Here is a 23,487-nt window from a genome sequence, read left to right as displayed (position 1 = left end):
TATTTACATCGATATGTTTTCGTTTTGAATGCTTGGAGAATTGTAGTTACAAACAGGTAACACGATTTGTAGATAGTATGACGTAGGATGAAAAAAATTCGATATTCATAAGGTTGCATTATTCTGAAATATTTTTACATATTTGCGTTAACCCGGATGCTCTTAAGGGAGTACATCCATAAGGATAATAAATTTTCTTTTTCTCTCGCCAACCTTTTCAATCTTCGTACTTACAAGTTATAGAATAAATTGAACAATCAAAGCTTGCTATCTCTATAATATATTCTAAAAAAAAAACAAAAAAAAATAATACGTACGTATATATAATATATAAAAAAATAATGTATAATAATATATAATACAAAATAAAATTATATAATAAAAATCGAAGTATAAAAAATTTTCAATGTTTTTGTGCAGCCCTGAAAACCTAGCCGAAAATTTTTATTTGAAACATTTGCTTATGTAAATTATTAAAAGCGTAGATATTTTTCAAATATATTTTTTCAATATATTTTCAAATATATTTTTAAACGAGAAACGATCTTGTATATTTAATTTTGTTAAACTTATTTTCTCCTTCTTTCCTTTTCTTTTTTCTTTGTCATATTCGTCATCGATTTACTGAAACTTTTGGCAATATACCTTTCGATTTAATTAAATTGAATTTAATGTCAGCCGTATATATTTCACACACACACACGCGCGCGAAACAAAATAGCAAACCAATGCAACATTAACTGCATTAAACGAAAAGAAATTTATCATCTCTCTCTCTCTTTCTCTCTCTCTCTCTCTCTCTCTCTCTCTTTTTCTGAATTCAACAGAATAAATTAATTAACGAAATTTATTGTTCGTGAAATAATAAACATATCATGGTTACTTTCCCATTAATGAATTTCATTTGATATATAAGTGTATTAATTAAATGTTAATGAAAGTAATGAAAATTCAGAATATCATTGGTTATTTATTATTAATCGTGTTATAATTTATCTTTTGTATTTTATTTGGCAGAAAGAAAAAGAGAAAGACAGAGAGAGACAAGTGTTCGAGTAAAAATGAAGGCGAACAGAAAATTCGTAAATCAAAATGTCGGATATGTCACCGATCCGATTACGAATCGATTATATATATCAAAAGTTGAACGTTTTCGCGAAACTCGAGTAACATTCGAGTTAAAAGAACGCGACGTTTATTTATTTTTTTTCTTCTGTTTCTTCTTTCCCTTTTTATTTTTACTTTTTACGCCTGCATTATCACATTTGTTATTTGTTTACATCTCGCTCCGTTCATTCGCCGTTTCCTCTCTTTCCTTTTATTTTTTTTTCTCGTAAGAATATCTAATCATCGAAAATTCTTGCAAAGAGATTAGATTAACTTCTCTTGTTTTTTCTTTCTCGCTCTCCCTCTTCTCTCTTCCCTCCTCTCTCCTCCCTCCTCCTCACTCTTTTTTATCATAATAATTCGACAAGTTTTCTTCGCTTTGTTAATATTATTTTTCTTTTTTGTTACTTGTTTGTATTATAAATAAACATTTATTTTCTTCGTTTTCTTTCTTTTCCTTTTATTTTTTTTTTTTTGCTTCTTTTTAATATTTCAAACGTGAATACAACAAGACTGGTATTCGTTTCGTTTCGGTATCGATAACGTTTACTTTTTATGAAGATAATTAGAATTGTACGTTTTCTTATTTTGTAGATCGTGTCGAATAGTATAATTATTTTTTTTCTGTATTAATATTAAAATAATAATAATAATAAATAAATAAAATAAAACAATAAAATAGATATTGAAATAAAAAATGACAAAATAAATAAGAAAATAAATATTATATAGAACGTGCATGTATGAATGATATGCGTACTCACGAACCACAGTTTACACACACATATCACAATTTTTGTTTTATTAGAATAATCGAAACAAATAAATATCGATTTTTTTATTTTCAATAAACTACAAAAAAAATAAAAAAAAAGAGAGAGAGAAAAATTACAAAAAGCTGTATAAATTCAATAAACTTAAATGGACTCGCATTTGCAGACTTTCAAAAATATGCAATTCTGTGAATGATCGTAACCATGACCATATTGTTATAAAATGAAAATACGCACAGGGACGAATGAAAATTGTGATAAGAAAGGATAGATAAAATGAGATAACTCTCGTCAAAGATAGAAGAAAACTGTCGTTGAGACTTTATCTCCACTTCCATCATCTACTTTTTCTTCTACCTCTTCTTTCTTTCTTTCTTTCTTCCTTTCTTTCTTCTTTCTTTCTTTCTTCTTTCGAACCTGCATATATCTGACGTGATAAGCGTTTTCCAGAGAACGAAAATCCCAATGGATTTTCCTATCGCGTCCCCAACGACACAAAGTATGCCACAGATTGACCTTACTTTCGAAAACAACTTTAACAGCATGACATTAAAATTATTACTCATACCACGAAAGTATCATTAGTTATTTACATACACACACATTACTTGACAATTCTAATCGTTCTTATACTAAATCGATCTTTAAATAAATAAACAAATAACCGAGTGAACTGAAAGTACCAACGGATGAACCGAAAGATCCTAAGTGATTTTAAAAATCATGCTTTACTCTTTTTTCGAGATCTATGGTGTTGAATCTTTTTTTTGTTCTTCTTTTTTTTCTCTTTTCTTTTATATTGTAAAATTATAATATATGTTTGTTAAATTATAACAAGCTTCGTTAAACTACGAATTGCCGAAGAAGTTTCGTCATACTTCTTAAGAAATTGAAATTTTTTAATTGAACATTTACGTAATAAATATTATTATATTACGAGCAAACGTATATATGTATTTTCGAAACGACATAGATATTAAAAAAAAAAGAAAGAAAGAAAGAAAAAGGGAAAAAAAGAAAAGAAAAAAGAAAGAGAAAAGAATAACACTCTCCAATTGTCCGAAATACAATAAATTATAACGAGTACTTTTCTTTACAGAAATATATCGAAGCAATAAAAAATAAAAATAAAAAAGATAAATAAAAAAATAAAAACAGATAGATAATATTATCTCTTTTTATATTCCTCTCTTATCTGCACAAAAGTTATTTGAAAAAGAGTTTCGAATGTTCTACGCTTCACCCCAAACTAAGCAAAAAAAATTATAAATAAATAAGTAAATAAATAAATAGATAAATAGATAAATAAATAAATAAATAGATAAATAGATAAATAAATAAATAAATAAGATAGATAAAAAATGAGGCCAAAAAAATAAGATTTCCAATTATTCCTATTACATACAAACAAGATCTCTCTCTCTCTCTCTCTCTTTCTCTCTCTCTCTCTCTCTCTCTCTGTTTTACGAAAACGCAGCAAAAAAAAGCGAATAAAAAAAGAACGAAAAAAAAAGAAAAGAACAGAGAAACGACTAGATAATTTTATCTCTTCTTACATTACTCTCTTATCTGCACAAAAGTAACTCAAAAAAAAGTTTCGAACGTCTTACGAAAATCCCGCCCCCAAATCTCACGCTCTACGCCCTCCAAGGAAAAAAAAAGAGAGAAATAGAGAAAAGAAAAGAGATGAAAGGAAAAAGAAAAAAATACAAATATACTCATCGAAAACTGACGAATAACTCTAGACGCGTTTTATTAACGAGTCAACGAACCGCGCGCACAATGCCTGCGCAATTTCCGCGTATCGAGCGAGCCAAACAAAGATACATATATATATATATATATATATATATATATATATATATAATACATTTATATATATATATAAATATAAATATATGTATATAACTATTCCCGCGAAATTCTGCTACTGCATTCGTCGAGATAATTTTCGTAGGGAATACTCGACTTTCTCTCTCTCTCTCTCTCTCTCTCTCTCTCTCTCTCTCTCTCACTCTTTCTTTTTCTCTTTCTCTCTCTTTCTCTCTCTCTCTCTCTTTCTGTACCAAGCCGGTTAGCACAGTGGAATAAAAGCGGAGAGTTTCAACTCGCGCAAATATTAAATCGTAAATCATGTTAATCGAGAAGCCGGCCGGTCGGAATGCAAATGGTTTTATTAAATTGTCCGAAGTTAACGTTGCTTATCCTCCGGCCACTAGATTTTATGGAAATTCAAGGAGAAGCCTAAAGAAAGAAAGAAAGAAAGAAAGAAAGAAAGAAAGAAAGAAAGAAAGAGGCAAAAGAAAGTAAAGAGAAGAGAGAGAGAGAGAGAGAGAGAGAGAGAGAGAGAGAGAGAGAGAGAGAGAGAGAGAGAGAGAAATAAAAGGAAAGAAAAAAGAAAGAAAAACAACAACAAAAAATACAAAATCAATGTGAGCTATTATATCAGTGTATTTATGTATGCGTCCTTTCATATAAATGCATTTGTATGTATGCATGCATGCATGCATGTATGTTTACATATACATATACGTAGTATATTGTTATCATCGTGCTCGTAAATAGTCAGCTATTATTCTTTCTGACCGATTAAACTTAAATCTGGCAATATACGAGTTAAGAGAGAAAACCTATGCGCAGAAAATTTCCATGCTGGTTGCTTTTAATAAACCAAACGAAAGTGCAATTTCGTTTTTTACTTTTTATTATTATTATTATTGTTGTTGTTGTTATTGTTATTATTATTTTTCTTTTCTTATGATTCTTTTCCTTTTCTCTTTTTTTTTTCTTCTCTTTTCTCCCGATTACCGTTATCTCTATCGAGAATTTTTTAACGCTTTGTTACGTTGTTTTCCTGAAAAAAATGTTTTTCTACTGATTTAGGAAATCTTAAAAATACTCGAAAATAAAGAAAAGAAAAAAAAAGGCACACGATACGATAATGATAAACTAGCGTATGATTAAAGAAACAATTTAAAAACGACATGTATATATATATATATATAAAATTATCTTTTTTTTTATAAGCAATCAACAATTAAAGTAAAAAATAAATGGACCTAATACAATTTGAAAGAATAAAAATAAATAAGAATAAAAATACTATAAGCAGAGAGACAATCGAAAATTGTCATCTTTCTCGAACTAATCGTTCGAGAAAGTAACAACGAAAATCGGAGTGAGATCGATCCGATCAATCCGAACACAATCAAAAATAAGAAATAATGTAAATACTGGAGATTTTTAGATAATGCTAGATAACTTGATTCCTCTTCCTTCTTTTTTTTTCTTTCTTTCTTTCTCACTGAGAAACAACAAAAATTGTAATTAAGTAAGTCCAATAAACAAAAAAAAAAAAACATACACGAAGAGAATACGACCGATGTATTCTCGACGAATACTCGCGGAACGATAATGAGAAAAAAGAAAAAAAAATCAATAAAAAAAGCTAAGCTTATCTGTAGAAGAAAAAAAAATCCGATTAAAAAATAATCTAAGATTTATCAAAAAGATATATATATATATATATGTATACACATGACGAAATAATGGAAAATAGTATCCTAAGATTTGTTGGCAAATCGGGTACAGTGACCCCCGAAGAAAAAACTGGTGACATCTGACCAATTTTGAAAAGGAACCATCTCGGTAATCGTATTGGTAAAGAGACACAGGGAATTCCAGTGGCGGCATGTTCACGGCGCGTGCTTGCTTTCGCTGATATCAAAGACCACTACTATCCGTCTACGTCCAATCCGCATTGGCTGTGACTGATGGAGGGCAAAGTTCACATGACTGTCGAGCCAACTACATCACTGGGTCCATCGTAAAGATTCACCTCCAGTCTCGGTGTGAACGTTTTACCCGGAACATTCGCGAAAGCTGTTGTGCTGTTGTTCTCTTCGAAACTCGCTCGTTCGTCTTTCGCACATTTCGTCGGTACATAAAAGAAAATCATAAAAGCAAGAAACGAACGAACAAAAAAGTTAAACGAATATATCATTTCAATGATATAACGGAGGTATCGTCGGTTATCAAATCGAACGTCAGTATCCTCATCGAATTAATTTTCTACTTAGATCGGACTAAGATCGTTCTAAGATCTCTATGAAAAGGAGTAAAAGTGAGTTATCGATAATTTCGAGGAATTTATGAGATCTAGATCGATGAGTATTCGAAATCGTAACGAAATTGTTCCAAGAAGGTGTCTTGCGATGCCAGACCATTATCATTCTTGATCTTCGAATTCATGAGGAGAGAGAGAGAGAGAGAGAGAGAGAGAGAGAGAGAGAGAGAGAGAGAGAGGTGTGTGTGTGTGATCAAAATTAGTCGATCCAACTGACGTTTAACATCTGAGAAGAAGATTTAACAGAAAGAAAGAGACAGAGATAAATAGAGAAAGAGAGAAAGAGAGAGATACAGACAGAAAGAGAGATAACAAAAAGAAGAAAAACAAATAAAGAAAAAAAAGAAGATGCAACTGTTCATCCTGTTTAAATTTCCCGTTCTTCTTCTTCTTCTTCCTACGTTCTCGGCCGATACTACCTGGCCAAAAGTCATTGATCCCTTAATGACAGTACGAAGATCGTATCACTCGCAACTTCAAACATCAACTACAAGTTCGGTGGATGAAAAGGAATGTGTCGAATGTAATCAAAACAAGGTCGTTGTCAACGACCAAAATCCTATACTAACCGAATTGAGGGTCGAGTACGTTAAGCAACAGATCCTAAAGAAATTGAGGCTCTCAAAGCCTCCGAATGTATCGATATCACTGTCGACCTTGCCGAAGCCATTGATAAACGGCAACGTGCTCGAACTTCGACCCGGCGCGCCACTTGAACCGGAAAAATCGGCTGAGAGTTTCTATGGTAAAACCGATCAAATCGTCGTCTTTCCTTACGAAGGTAAGATACATTTTCTTTTTATCTCATTTATCTACCTTTTAATTCGAAATTATTAAGAAGTCAAAAGTTAAAAGAAAGAAAGGAAGAAAGAAAAAAAGAAAAGAAAAAGAAAAAAAGGAAGAAAGAAAAAGAATTTCAAATAAAAATTAAAACAGCATTTGATTTTCGATTTTGAGAGAATAATAATAATTTATCGCAATCAATTATTTTCGCTGTCAGTATGAATGAAGATCTGTAGATCGTTCAATATGATTAAGTGGTACGATGAATTTTTACTATAATATCGATTTACGTAGATGTATTTTTTATTCTTAAAAATTATTATGAAATCAAAACAAAAAATTACGTTAATGCTATCATTGGAAAAATATCATTACAATTTTAACGTAATATACACACACACACACATATCGAAATCAATTAATTATTTGTATCAATGTGTATAAAGATCCATAGATCATTCAATGTAATCATGTGTACGATGAAATTCTTATTAATATTTCGATGTATATAAATGCTTAACTTTTAAAAATTATTATAAAGAAAAAAAAAAAACAAAATTATGTTAACGCTATGACGAGTGAAATTTCATTGCACATAAAGACAAAATAAAAGTATACGTAGAAATATAAATATACTAAATATTATGAAAGAAATAATTCAATATGTGTATTATAGTAAATACATACATGTACACATTAAAGATATATTCTTATTATTATTTATTTCTAATATTATTACGATTATTATAAAAATAGTGCAATATTATATTGTAATATAAAAATTATATAAAAACAATATACAAATTTTAATTATTAAATTATATAAAATAATATAAAGATTAAATTAAATAAATTTATTATAATATATACTCCTTAGATCCCCTTGGGAAATGAAATTTCACCGATGAGATGGTCTTTGATATTCAAAATGATTAAAAAAGATGTCCATACGTTTTTTAAACATACAAACGACTCTTTTTGTAACGCGAAAAAACAGCAGAATGTTCTGCAATTATGAACGAAATTTAAAAAGATTTATACACATAACTACTCTATACGAGTTAATAATGAGAGAAAGAAAAAGAAAAAAAAAAAAGAAAAAACAAAAAAGCAGTACAATGACATTATAAAATACATATGTACATACTTTATGTTTTTAATTGCTGTTATTTGTTAAAAGTTTGTAACAAAAGTAATTTAATTTGAGAAGAACAAAAAGTAAAAAAACAAAGAAAAAAGTGTAAAAAAAAGAATCTATGTATTAATATATCTTTACAGTCAGTGTATACAATTCAAAAAGCTATGCAACAGGTCCCATACACTAGGATTAACATACACATATATATGTACATATATGTAAAATCTAATTTACCCTCTCTCTATACGTTCATATATATACATACACATATGTATGTATGTATGTATGTATTTATGTATGTGTATATGTATATATTTCTCTCTCGTTTCAATTCACTATCCTTGTCAGGAGAAATCGATGATATTTAATTAATTGCTGCCACGATTCTAATTACTGTGAAACTTTGACCGAACATAAATCGAATCGAACAGACTGCCAACCATCCTTTTGCATTATTTGATGGGTGACAGATAACGAACGAAGTTGATATGTAATAAGTACATATAGAAAATATTATATAAATATAACAATCGAACATAAATTTTTTATCAATCCATTTTATATAGATAATACATATAAAAAAAAAATCATTGTCTTGATCAATCGTAATCATTCATAATTAACATGCATATGATTTTATTATACTTGTATTATGTAAATATATTTTTAATTATATATAATGAATATAATATAAAAAATATATATATTTATTTATTTATTTATTTATATATATGAAAGAGCGATATATACCTATATATATATATATATATATATATATATATATATATATATATATATATATATGCAGTAAATGCAACATAAGATATAAATATATATACATGTGTGTTTTTATTTTTTGTTTTTTGGAAAATAACAAAAATATTATATTTATTATAATAATTATATTTGATTGTTATTGTTATTATTAGAGATACATAAAATCGATTAGAACGTTTTACCAGTTATTAGAGATCATGTCCTTATTTAGTGACGGCCACCGGCACGATAAAGCCTAAGCGATAAACAATATTTACGATTCGATCAAAGTTCCACCATGAGTAAAATCATGGAAAATGATTAATTGTAAGCCTCAAAAGGATCGGCAAAACAAACATTATAACAAATGATCCAAATTCTTTCTAGTTCCTTTTCCTTCCTATATTCTTTTCTAAACTGTGAAAGTATAAAAACAAAATAAAGAAATTGAAGTCGATTTCATTGATTAATAAAGTTAAATCTTTCAGTTAAATTTTGTAATAGAAAGTATATTTTAATTACATATATATTTTTTAACGTAGTCTGTAATTAAAATGTAAAATATTATATGTATGTGTTATAAAATATTTTATACCATTTCAGTACATTAAAAAATATATATTAATAAATAATCTATTACAGAATAAATAACTATTTTGGAGTATATTAAGTAAATATAAAGAAATATATATATATATTTTATAATATCTTACAATATATATTTTAATAGTTATGCCAAAATATTTTCTAATACATATATATACATATGTAGGTATATATATGTATGCGTGTAGTATAACAAAGAAATATATATATAATATATTAAGTACATAAAAGTTATATAAAAACAACTAACAACAAATCATTATTTTTACCATAAAAAAAATCAAATAAATTATTTTTCTCGAAAGACATATGTATTGGCACACACACACATACACACATGTCCTTATATGTAAACGTACATATATTACATCTATGTATATGAACAGATATATATATATATATATATATATATATATATATATATATATATATATGAATCGCGTGATATTCGAGAGTGCGACACTAAAAGAGATAAGAAAATATAAGGTATACCTATGAAAGAAGTACGTATTTCACAGAAGAAAATTCCTTTGTTCGGTATTTCTTTCCATTCATCCTATTCTTGAGACTTACTCGAAATATATATATATATAAAAAAATGAAAGAAGATCCCGTTTGAAAAAGGCTCTCGATGAAGATACTACATTCATATGAAATGCTCTTCGTTCTTCTATCGACAAAAGTGGAAACGAAAAATGAAGATAAAGAGAACAAAGAAAAAGAAAATAAATAAAACAAAACAAAAAAAAAAATAATACGTGAAAAAATATGAAAGATTTACGAAGATGATTGTTGTATTGTATTTCTCATTCAGTATACTTTTTTAGTATACAGTATTTTTATAAATTTATATGACAGGAAACGAAATGATCGAATCAATTTTATCGTTCAATTAACGAACCCTTGATAAAAGATCTATAAAAAAGAAAGTATTTAATACAAATACAAATTGTATAATAATAATATTTAAATTATGTTAGTTTATGAATAATATAATTTGTAATAGAATTATATCACACTATTATAATTATACTAATTTGTCAGATAAATTAGATTATATTGATATTGAAAAATTCGTGATTAGTGCAAATAATATAATTATTAATATAATATTATTATAATATACTCGGTATGTATAATTACTCTTATATATTATAATATAATTATATTAATAATTATGTTACTTACATTAATACACATAAATCAAACCACACATACAGACACACATATACACTGACTATATAATTTATACTTAACAAATTTTTTTAAACTTCAGGATCAATATTCTTATAAATTATTAATTTTTTTCGACAACTTCATATAAGTTTTCCAATGATAAAATGAAATGATATTAAAAGAAAAAAAAAAAAAAAAGAAATATATATATATATATAGAAGTATACATACATATTATACTCAATAACGCAAAATTACAACGTGAAATTCTTAAAGACCGGAAAGATTTTCACGTGACTTACATACATATAAAGTAATTTCTATGTTCTTCCTTTTTGCTTTCTTTTTCCTTTATATGAAGAATGCCGTTAGAGGATATGAATATTGCATAATTGCATAGCTCTCTCTCTCTCTCTTTCTTTCGTCTCTCCTTTTACCGTGAAAAAAAAAAAAAGAAAAAAAAAAGGTATAAATGAGGACAAGTAACAATGACGTCGTGAAGAGTCCACTCCAGTAACGTAGCAACGAGCAGTGCGGACCATGAATTTCAAATTTTCCATGGCGATGCAAACACTGAAACCTACTGAGCCATTTCTTGTTACAATCTATGCATATATATATATATATATATATATATGGGTATGCGTGTATATTATATATAAATACGTATGTAAGTATATATGAACATGTACAGCATTCGAGCGAGAATTTACGGGAAATTACGGCACCGAATCACGATCCTCGACGACAAGGACGCATTTTAATGGACCGCACGTCGTCGCTTTGTTACATTTTTTCAAGATAAAACTCGCACGAAAAGTAGCATGATTAGTATCAAAGACAATAAATAGATAACTCATTCGAAAAAATTGAGATCGTATTTATCTATCTCTCTTTTAATTCCATACGAAATATTTATTGTATTAAAGGGAGATTTATAAATTTGGATACCAATGAATTTTGTAATAATTTAATTGAAATATTCCATTATGTTAATGGAAACACATATATTTTTTTACGAGCTTTGGAATAATATATTTTATTCTTATTATTTATAACTATTTTGATACGTAATTCTAAGTATAACAGATTACAAAATTACTATATTGTGTGTGTGTGTGTGTGTGTATATACATATATACACATAATACAATATTTTTTTTATACTCATTATCACATACTAATTAAAATTATTTTAACAATATTTCTACTTATAATAATTTGTCATATATAAAAAAAAAGATTAGGTATTACCTATTCCACGTTTAATTATAAAATAATAATATTAAATACCGTCATGTTATTTAAATAGATTAAATTTTAATCAATGACGAAATATTGAAATAACAAAATGACGATGTTAAAGAACATACTAAAGAATGAATATTTTAATATTACATGTATTATATCTCATAAATGAGAATACAAATATAAAAAACAAATTAAATAAATATTATCGTAAAGAGATTTAAAATTAGGAAAAATATTGTGTATATAAAATTTAAAGAAAATGGCGAAAAGATTCTACTCGTTTTAGTGTGTCTACTATATACACCGATTACTATTTGATACGACGACGAATACTTCCGGTTCAGTGGCCTCGACCGTGTCGGTGTAATCTGCCTCGGCTGTTTAGCTTCTACAAAACGAAATCGTAGAGGGTTAACGAGGCCAAACTTTTGCATCTAACATTATACGAAGAGAGACTTTCCACGTCTTTGTTCCGCCGGTCGTTTGCCGAATTTCTACGAAAGTTAGATAATAAAGAGAAAAGAAGGATCGAGAATAGTGCTAGTTGATATTCAACCAGAATTATTTTGTCCAGAGTTTCTCGAGTAAGTCAAGCAAGTATATCACTGTCGTTATCAAAGGTTTTCAAAGAATTTACAATACTAAGCACATTTAACGGTATTTTCTTCGATTAATTAGAAACGAGGGAGAGAAAGAGAAAGATGAAGGAAGAACGAGGGAAGAGAGAGAAAAAGAAAGAGGATGTAGTAAAGATAATTGTTAATTGGTAATAAATGGATTAGAAAGCTAGTTAGATTATTTATAGATTTATTTATTAACCGAGTTGATCATTTCAATGTCGATCTTCGTTAAAAATATTGTTTTTATTTCTTTTTTATTTTTTTATTTTTAATCTATCTATATATACTTGATCTATTCATATGTATATCCATATGTATATAATATATAAATAATATTAACTGAAGACTATTATAATTAACAATCATTTCTACAGAAATAGATCATAATTAGAATAACATAATAGTCTCTACTGTAAAATCGACATATATATATATATATATATATATATATATATATATATATAAGTACACAGATTCTCGGACAAATAGAATTAACTTATCTTATTACATTTTTTAATCTTCCGAGCGATAAGAAAAGAGCCACGACTAAACATTGTCACGAAAAAAGATGAAAAAATGAAAAAAAAAGAAGAAAAAGAAAAAAAGAAGAGAGAAAACGAAAAGAAGAGAAAAGAAAAGAAGGAAAAATACACAAGCGAAAAAGAAAACGTAAACAAAATGTAAAGTGTTAATATCTCCCATCCGATTAAGATTATTCGTGTTACACATTTACTCAATATGATTCATTCGCCAAATGGGTACAAACAACCAAAGCGATCTACATTACTCTCTATATACTTGTACACACATATATACACAAGCACACACATACACGTGCACACATACACACATATATATACATATATGTAGTATATTGTTATCCATATTCAATAGTTCATACTATTTTACCTTCCTCGTTCCTGGTTATAAATCGTTCTAATCTCTACTCGCAAAGGAGAAATTTATTAACGGGAATCCCTTTTCCCAAAGAGACAAAACGAGATCGATTTGATCTCTATTCTAATATGAAGGACATGTATCAGTGTAAATAGAGATTCTATGAATTCAAAGAGAAACAGACAGAAACAGAGACTGAAAAAGTGAGAGAGTGGGAAGGAGAGAGGAGGGAGAGAGAAGTTTACGAATGATCGATGAACATCGGCTGACATACGATCGCCAATGGATTGCTATATTTTAGATACACACCACACACACACACACATATACAGATTTCAAAGAGAGATCTATCAAAATTCTCATACGAATATATTACTTTGTCAGCGAATTAAGTAATCACTATGTATAGATAAATATGTATGAATATTTTCATCGCTTCGTCTAATAATAATGTTATTTTCGTAACATTTAATCCGACGAATAAAAAATATCTCTCAAAAATCTATTCGTTCGAAGTATTTTCTTCGTTGGTTCGATTATCTATTAATAACGATTTAGTACATATAATGAATAATAATTACAAAACGAGTGATAATTATTAATAATTATACCGTACAGTATTATACTATTATATAATATATATATTAATATTATATTAATATTATAATATCAATATATTTATATACATACTTATTGTATTGTAGATATTATTATTAGTTCTATATTATACTATTATATCATAGTAATATAATACTATATAATATAATAAGTAATTAATAATAATTAATAATATAATTATTTATTAGAATCACATTAAAGTTATTATATATTTATTCTCTATAGTAGTATGTAATATACTAAATAATTAGAAAAAATAATTATAAATAACTTGTACTCTATGGTAGTATAATACTATATAGTTTTTGCTATTAAGATTAATCATATAACACTTTCTACAATTGTTATAAAATCTTTTTTTTTGTTTTTAACGAAAGAATTCATTAAGATGCACAACTTCTCTCAATAAAATCTTTCGATATTTACAACGTCTTAATAGAAAAAAAGTATGTATTTAAAAACGAAAAAAAAAAGACGAAACTTCGGAGATGTTTTTCATTCTTCTTAAATTAAAAATCGACGACGACAAAAACCACCGTCAAGAGAATATTCTCTTTATTCTATGGAATATACTAACAAAGTTTTATAATTTTTAATACGTCCGATTTCGAAATGATTTCCATTATTTAATAATCTTTAAATCAAAGTCGATTGTAATTACAATGAACAGTTTTATTTATTAATATGTTTGTTAATTTTATATTAAATTATTATTTATTAAATTAGTTCGATCCATTTAAATATACGAAGATCTTTAACTCTTATGTTAATGAAAATATACAAGTCAACCCTTTCAAAGTTTCATTGACGTTAGATACAACCAATACTAAAATAATCTAACGTAACGTAACGTAACGTAACGCTAACGTAACGCTAACGTAAACTGCAAAACGATCGTTTCTCGAATGACGACGATGGTGGTTGGCCAATGTCGATACTAAATTAGTTTGTAACGAGATCGGTACGACATGCGTGCTCGTTATACCTGGACAAAGGTAATTGGATATTTTCTCTTGACGTTTAAGGTCAAATAAAAGACGGTTTTATACTATTTAAATAATGAATTATCATATCCGAGAAAGAATATTTTTCAACGAAACTAAATTAGTCAATACTACAAAAATAAATTTCAAACAAATCTAAATCTCAATCGAAATAATCCTAAGTTGTATCTTAGATCAAATTTTCACCATCTTTGTTTACACAATTTTATTAACAAACATTTCTATTCAAATTATTAAATTATATTAATTTTGACACGTTAAAAGTATCAACTCGGCGACCTAAGTTTCAAGTGCATGTGCGTAATCATTAAATCAAAAAATTCGAACGAATCGTGCAGAAATCCATTCGTGTAAAAAAAAAAAAGAAAAGAAAAGAAGAAGAAAGAAAAAAAAAGAAAAGAAAAACGATAAATTTGGAATCTCACAAAAAGAAATTACTTTGAAAAAAAATTCTTTCTTACCACCAGTGATAACTTTGCCATTAACATATTTTTCGATAAAACCAAAAATAAACGTAGATAATCGAGATGGCAACAGTTGTTGAAGAAAAAATTCTTAAAATTATATTAGAATTATTGTATACTTATTCTCTATGGTAGTGTAATACTATAGTAATATAATACTATATATATATATAATATAGTAAATAATTATAAGTATAACTTATATCATATTTATTATTATAATATATTTAGAATAAGAAATATAATAATAATAATAATAATAATAACTTCTTTCTTTTTAATAATAAGTTTTAATGAAATTTTGTAAGATTTATTATTAAATAATTGCAATAATAATTAATTATGTATATTTCAGGAATAGGAGATACGAAGAAATGCCTACAAAGTTCGAATCACTTGACGGGTTTCAACCCAGCAGCTTGCTTTACGTTTTACTTGCCAAACGAAATGCAATTCGTCGATGTAACTTCGGCACAACTTTGGTTTTATAAGGAATACGACGAGAACGACGATCTCAACCAAACTTTTGTACTATCGGAATTGGATCATTGGGATAAAGGCGAAAGATTCGAAAAGAACACAATGGTGGCAATTTTCGATACCGATATAGGAGGTAAATGAAATTAATGGAGAAACAAAATTCGATTTCTCAAAATCACATGATAATAGACTTTGACAAAACTTTTCTTTTGTATCGATAATTCTTTCTCTTTTCTTTTTTTTCTCCAAATTTTTATATCACATCGTGGCTCGAAAAATTAATTTCAAATCTGTTTCAATTTTTATTATTGTGTAATATATGTAATATGTCTTTGTTTTTATATATCATACTTACACATAAAATATAACATGTAATATATAATATATATATAATACTATATCTTATATTATATTTACAAAAATTAATTAATACAGAAATTGATTTGAAGAACTTAATATCATATTTATGTATATGTTTATATATATATATATATATATATATATATATATATATATATATATAATCGAATTTTTAATAATCTTGTATTCTTTGCATTCTTCGTATATGAATTATGTATGGGAGGAATAATAACACACACACGTATATGTATATATTTAATATATATATACATATATGTGTGTGTATAAAAATCTGTTCAGTCCCCCTCAAAGCAAAGTCCTATTAACGAATAAATACACATCGCATACGTGACACTATACTCATTATTAGTACGGGCTTTTAATAACACGATAGGAGAGATTATCAATGAGTGCCAATATATTCTTATCCGTGTTACTGTTCTTTTAAGGTCTAAAGTCCGATTCTGAGGTAAATCTGTATTAAACTAACTTATTATTGCCTTTAGTATCTTAACTGGTTTCTATTTTGAATGGAAAGACACGATCCACACGTTCGATAATTTGTTTATAATGACGACTGATCTCTCTCTCTCTCTCTCTCTCTCTCTCTCTCTCTCTCTCTCTCTCTCTCTCTCTCTCTCTCTCTCTCTCTCTCTCTCTCTCTCTCTTGTTTGTTTGTGTATAAAAATAATATATATATGACGGATCATAAATTATAAAATGTAGTTATTATCGCGACGTTCACTTTTTCAATTAAATCAATAAATTATCATGGCTTTTTACACGTATATAGAGACATAGTACATAAACATACATATGTATACATTTATATAAAAATATATACATAACACGATAATGAATTTGAAATTGATTTATATAAGTAAATATATCGATTTGTATATAGATACTATATATACATAAGATTCTATATTGCATATTATATTATTATATAAATATTATATGTATAAACATATAAATATATTTATTTGCATTATTATTATTATTATTATTATTATATTGGAATAATTTTTATTAAATTTTCAATTAATAATATTTTATTTTCAATTTTTTTCTCAACAGAAAAATCATTATATAATATATACATTTGCTATGTATAGGCACGTATATATTAGATAAATAAAATAATCAATAATAAATTGATTTCTAGAGATATACCATCTAATAATTCATATTACATTATATATCATTATATCATATCATATTACATTATATTAAATAGATATGGTATCTAATAGAATGTATAAAACCAATAGAAACTCTATATATAATATCATCATCCAATCTTCTCTCTCTCTATCTCTCTCTCTCTCTCTCTCTCTCCCTCTCTCTCTTTCTCTCTCTCTCCCTCTTTCTCCTTCATTTTTATCTTCTCATCTCCTAAATAGATAATTAGAAAGCCTAATGGAATAAACGTGTATAAAAGTAAGAAAGTATCTCATAGAAGAAAATAAAAGAGATAAAGATAGATAGAGAGATAAATAGAGATAAATAGAGAAAAAGAGAACGAAAGAGAAAGAGAGAGAGAGAGAGTAGACGAAAAGGTTGAATGTCTTCTTTTATCTTTTTCAGAAGGTTGGGTAAAGACGGACGTGGGTTTTACAGTGAGAAAGTGGGTGGAAAGGCATCAGCTGAACCACGCGATGCAAATAACCTGCAGCACTTGCTCGATCGACCGTGACACTGCACCGGTCTCTATCGAGCAAACACTGAAGCCCTTCTTGGTAATACATACGTCACCGTTGCCGCAAAAAAATCGACCGAAAAGAAACTCCAATTGCTTACCGGAAATGAAGGAATGTTGTAGAGACGAACTCTACATTAACTTTGCAGACATTGGCTGGAGCGATTGGATACTTCATCCTAGAGGTTATCACGCATACTTTTGCAGAGGATCATGTTCAACCGCGGCAACTTTGACGATCAGTGCAACATCTCATACCAACGTTATCATGGTTCGTTAGACAACGTCATCATTCTTTATACGTATTATATTTCATTAAGAAATTAATCGCTAGAAAATTATACAAAATTTCTTTCGGTTTTATGCAATATAATCAATATCCTTACGTTGAACTTTCATTCATGTTTCTTCAAGTTTATCACGTATTTATTTGCTTTTAATGAGAATATTTTTTCATTAAAAATTGTATCCTCTTGATTTCTACGTCGAGTCCGACTTGACACATTTTGAGATAAAATAATTTCTATAAGAATCTTTTATTAGAAAATTTGTAGATTTTTATGAGTCATATCAATGATCTATATAAATAATAATAATAATAATAACAATAATAATAATAAACACAAGAGAGTTCTTACACGAATGATAAAAAAGAATAGAGTTGAAAGAGTTAAAAAGAAAACTCAAAAAATCTACTTTTATATTGGATGACATTAAAGTGACATTAAAAAGATATTTCGTATAATCGATAAAAGATTCTCTGGATTGCCATAGCTTAGAAAGGAGAAAAGAATACGTCATTCGCTATAAAACAAAAAAAAAAGAAAAAAAGGAAAAGAAAAAAGAGAGAAAATCCTATCTGGTTCCATTCCACGCATAAATTTTCACAAGAAATAATAAAAATGTAGATATATGTATATAGCTAATACATATATATATACACACATATACATATATGTATCATGACCATTTCTTACTTGCATTAATTGTTAATAAAAGTCGGTTGAAGAAAGTAACAACAGCCGCCTTATAGCTGACGCGTAATGTGGGCAATATAGTTTGCAACTCGTAACGATAATGGGCTCGCTAAGACTCCATTATCTTGCAACATAAAACTCTGTTATACGTCAAGTCCTTCGTCCTTCGTAACGCGTAATAAGAAGGAAAAAGAAGTTATCTAAAAACATTTAATTAACATTTCTTTTTTTTCCCGAACACGAAACAAAGAAAAGTTCTCGCGAATGCTTCTTAAAATGACAGCCATCGTTTCGATAGAAATAAGATAAGAAAAATATAAAACGTAGTAAATTTTTCTCTTTGTACTTGTAATACGACGATATACGACGCCATTTTAACTTGACGACAGACGAATGGATTGTAAAAAAAAAAAAGATCCCCTAAAAACGATGTAATAATCTTCAAATATGATCCATTAATAAAAATATATTAATCGAGAATCGCATATTATTATAAATTTGACAATTATTTTCATTAGCATCTTTTGAAATTGCCATCAAATTTACAAATCCGTGTTCCGCGTGAAACGTCACAAAAAATTTGGAGGAAGGGAGGAAGACAAAAAAAAATAAAAAAAATGATAATCCTCATTTTACAGAAATGGAAGACAATACATCGTGGAAACGAGATCGTCCCGTGTTGTTCGCCGACTCAACTCTCAGCGATACAACTTCTATATGTTCACACTAACAACACGATACAGCAGAAAACCTTACCGAACATGGTAGTCGAGGCTTGTGGTTGTATGTGACCATCACTATTTCAAATAAACGAAGAGACAAAGAAATATAATAGAAGAATAAGAAATAAAAGAAAAATAGGAGAAACAAGAAAAAGAATCGGATGGCTGACACCATCCGAAACTTAAACTTTCCTTTGTTGTATCTTCGAACGCATACATATATAGACGAATTTGATACGCAGGCATTCTCCAATTTTCCTTCAGATCCATTCTGAAACGATTTCTTCGAACGGAAACATAAAGGCAAACGAAAAAGAGATACGTATATGGTGTGTCCCAGAATATAAGTATAAAATATTTTAAGGGGTTAGTTCCGATAAATTCAAACGATAAAAACGACAAAAAAACAAAAAACAAAAAAAAAGACCAAAAAAAAACGATTCGTGTAAAAATATGTATATGTCCTATTTATGAGGTACGCGGCATTTATGAGGTTAACTAATAGGTTTAAGAAAGAAAAAAAAAATAAAAATAAGAGAAAAGAAAAAAAAATACAAAGAAGATATTTCATGAAACATTATATAATGAAGAATATAAAACTTGAAACGCTTGAAGAACCTATATAAGGTATCTGTAACTATATTTCTATAAAAATCTTTTATTAGAAAACTTACGAATCTGTGAAACGGATTTTCAAATTCGATCTTCTTAAAAACTAAGTCTCACAAGAAACTACAATTTTATTCTTAATTATTTACTTATCCTTTAATGAAGTATCATTTCTTACGTGGTTGTACATAATTTTCGGACTTAAATATATATAATATATACACAAATACACACACTATATATATATATACATACACACACACACACACACTATATATATATAAATATAAGGAATTTGTAGAAATTTGTAGAAACGATTAAAATTGGTCTTCAAATGAGACATTTAGCTATTAAGTAAAATCGAGAATGTTAGCAGTAGAGCCATGGGAAATTAGTAGATAAAATTAGAGAGAGAGAGTGTGTGTGTGTAAGAGAGAGAGAGAGAGAGAGAGAGAGAGAGAGAGAGAGAGAGAGAGAGAGAGAGAGAGAGAAGAATGTATGATACGTACGTTAAACCAAGAATTTCGTTACGCCATATTGTAGCAACTCATCATAGAAGATACGTTAGGAAAGTAAGTCCTTTGGGATCGAAAAGTTTTGGACGACTGGTGAGAATATCTTTTTGTTGTATTCTCTTATACAACTTTTATATGTATACGTATATGTTTACAATGTATTTATATATATACACTGTGCGTATGTGTCCTTCGCGTGCCCGATATGTGTGATGTGTATATTATATGTATGTAAGTAGATTGTATGTACAACAAAACAATGATAACGTTCGATAACTTTATTTTCAATGTTATTTTCTATACACTATGTGTATATATATGTGTATATATACATTCAATACATACATACATACATACATACTATATATATATATATATATATATAATAATTATTTTCAATATCTTTATTTAGAAATTGTTTTATAATTAAGGAACATATCTGTAATATTAAATACGTTATTATTGCTCGTCTTCTGCAAAATTCAATTACCACAAATATATATTATTCACCTTTTTGAATTATATTAAACAAAAGAAAAAGAAATAATAATAATAATAATAATAACAATAATAATAATAATTATTATAATAATAAACAAAAGTATATATGCGAAAAAAGTTTTGTAAATTTTGTAAATTAGATAATTAAAATATTTCCAACGATATCGTCGTTGTTGAAGCAAAGGGAAACGATTAAACGTGAAAATGTAAGAAAAGAAAAGATAAGAAAAAATAAGAAAAGAAAAAAAAGGAAAGAAGTAAACCACAGCAGTATTCTCTTAAGCAAATATTTATCAGAGCTAAGCATTTTTTGTTTCGTTTTAATATATTAAATATATATACTAATGAGAGGGGAGAGAGAGAGAGAGAGAGAGAGAGAGAGAGAGAGAGAGAGAGAGAGAGAGATAAGAGGTAATTACTATCGGATAAAATGATTTCTTAGAATAATAAAATTTTATCTGCAATAATATATGTACTATCTCTTTGCAAATCGAATTTGTGATAACTCTTAGAATTATTATATCCTTTATTTTAAAATATATAAAACAATGTAAAATAAAGCAATGTAAATTCGTTAGTTTTCGTGCAATATTAATTATTTCATTAAGATTCTACCATCGTCGTTAATTATCTCGATAATATCCAATTTTGTTGTATTTTAAGTATGAAAAAAATTCTAAGCTTAATGAGTATATTAACACACCCACACATACACACACACAGATGTATTTATATAAATACATCAATGAGAAGCATTTGCAATTATATTTAAATATAATCGTATCCTGCAATGCGCGGAATACGAGAACAACATGAATTTCACGCCACGTGGCATATCGTATACGTCGTATATTATATGTATGTATGTATGTATGTATGTGTGTGTGCATGTTTGTATCTATTTATGTTACATCAAACATTATGCATATACTTGCATCCATAGATATAAGCATGATTGTGATTATTTATATTAGACCCTAAAACTCGACGAAAAGTCAAGTTTAATAACATAACATAACATAACATTTATCATAGAAAATAGATAACGATAAAAGTTAGGCAAGAAACATTTACATTATCTAAAGAAGTAGTGAAAAAGAGAGAGAAAGAGAGAGTGAAAGAGAGAAAAAGATAGGAAAAATGTAAAGGAAAACCGAGCAATGTCAAGGTGAAACATTTTTCTTTTTCTTTTCTTTTCACTTTCTTTTTTTCTCCCCTTTTCATTTTTATGCCCTCCCCCAAGAAATTTTCAACGTCGATATCTTTCCATATGCCTCTATTTTTCTCGCTGGAAAATATATACGATACATATATGTATGTACACAATATTTACGATCTCATTTGCTTAAAAATCAAGAGATATCTTTTTTCATATTATATGTATTTCATAAAGGAAAAAAAAAAAGAAAAGAAAAATGATGATCTTTCATATTAACGTATTAAATCTCATATTAATTGGAATATTTCATATTAAAATATTCTTCTTTATACTTTTTCCTAAATGTGTACAATTTCAAATCTTTGAGACATTGTCAAAGATGAATGAAAGAAAAGATCTCTTCTTTTTTAACTATGTACATATATAATATTTAATAAATAAAACAAGAAACTCCAAATAAATATGATTCTGATTAAAAATGTTATATTAATGAATCTTTTTTTTCTTTTCCTCCCTAAACGTATTAAATTTAAATCTTCGAAGAAGATTATAAGAAAGAGAAAGAGAGAAAGAAAAAGAAACAAAAAAATGAAATTACTTGAAGAATAAAAAAATGAAAAAAAAAAATAAATAAAATAAAATAAAATAAAAGATCGTTCGAGACAGGTATACAAACGTATTAGAACAGGAATCCTCTTTTTCTATCTACATATCCGATTTATTTATCTATATATTTAAAAAGTAAATAAATAAAATTATAAGATAATTTTCAATAAAAATCATGTTAATATGTTCTTTCTTTCGAACATATTGTAAATTAGAACAGAGAAATTAGATCAGTAAAACATCTCCTCCCCCCCCCCTCTCTCTGTATCTATCTATTTATCTTTCTATCTATCTAAAATCTGTATAAATAAGCTTCAAGATGATCCTCATTAATAATCTCATATTACAAAGTAGTAAAAATAGTAATCCTCTATCTCTCTTTCTCTACCTACCTCTCTATCTATCTATCTATCTACTCGCCAATCCATTCATCTATCTATCTATCTATCTAAAAACTAAATAAATAAAATAAGAAAATAAAATTCTCGTTAAATATCTTATATTAAAAATTAGAATCCTAATTCTCCCTTTCTCTCT

At 27.4% G+C, this 23,487-nt stretch overlaps 1 protein-coding gene across 2 annotated transcripts; it reads left to right on the top strand.

Annotated features, from left to right (window-relative positions):
* Nucleotides 1-5,710: 5,710 nt before the first annotated feature.
* Nucleotides 5,711-21,762, top strand: LOC127070344 (growth/differentiation factor 8). 2 transcript variants are annotated; one of them, XM_051008181.1, is made up of 4 exons: nucleotides 5,711-6,787; nucleotides 15,675-15,932; nucleotides 17,753-18,132; nucleotides 19,477-21,762. In XM_051008181.1, the coding sequence occupies exons 1-4, from the start codon at nucleotides 6,355-6,357 to the stop codon at nucleotides 19,627-19,629; spliced, it is 1,224 nt and encodes a 407-aa protein (XP_050864138.1). In that variant the 5' UTR covers nucleotides 5,711-6,354; the 3' UTR covers nucleotides 19,630-21,762. The 2 variants fall into 2 exon arrangements, with proteins under 2 accessions (XP_050864138.1, XP_050864137.1); XM_051008180.1 differs by having other exon boundaries at nucleotides 5,713-6,787; nucleotides 17,750-18,132.
* The last annotated feature ends 1,725 nt before the right edge of the window (nucleotides 21,763-23,487 follow it).

This window comes from Vespula vulgaris, chromosome 18 (genome assembly GCF_905475345.1).
Source record: "Vespula vulgaris chromosome 18, iyVesVulg1.1, whole genome shotgun sequence".
Lineage (NCBI taxonomy): Eukaryota > Metazoa > Arthropoda > Insecta > Hymenoptera > Vespidae > Vespula > Vespula vulgaris.
The sequence above is the reverse complement of the archived record's forward strand: the minus strand, read 5'-3'. Positions and strand labels throughout refer to the sequence as shown.

What these genes read in the sequence shown, in the direction of transcription:
- LOC127070344 (XM_051008180.1), top strand. Translation starts at nt 6,355, where the DNA reads ATGCAACTGTTCATCCTGTTTAAATTTCCCGTTCTTCTTCTTCTTCTT. An exon ending in CGTCGTCTTTCCTTACGAAG is followed by an intron (nt 6,788 to 15,674) that starts GTAAGATACATT and finishes TGTATATTTCAG; the next exon opens with GAATAGGAGATACGAAGAAA. An exon ending in TTTCGATACCGATATAGGAG is followed by an intron (nt 15,933 to 17,749) that starts GTAAATGAAATT and finishes TATCTTTTTCAG; the next exon opens with AAGGTTGGGTAAAGACGGAC.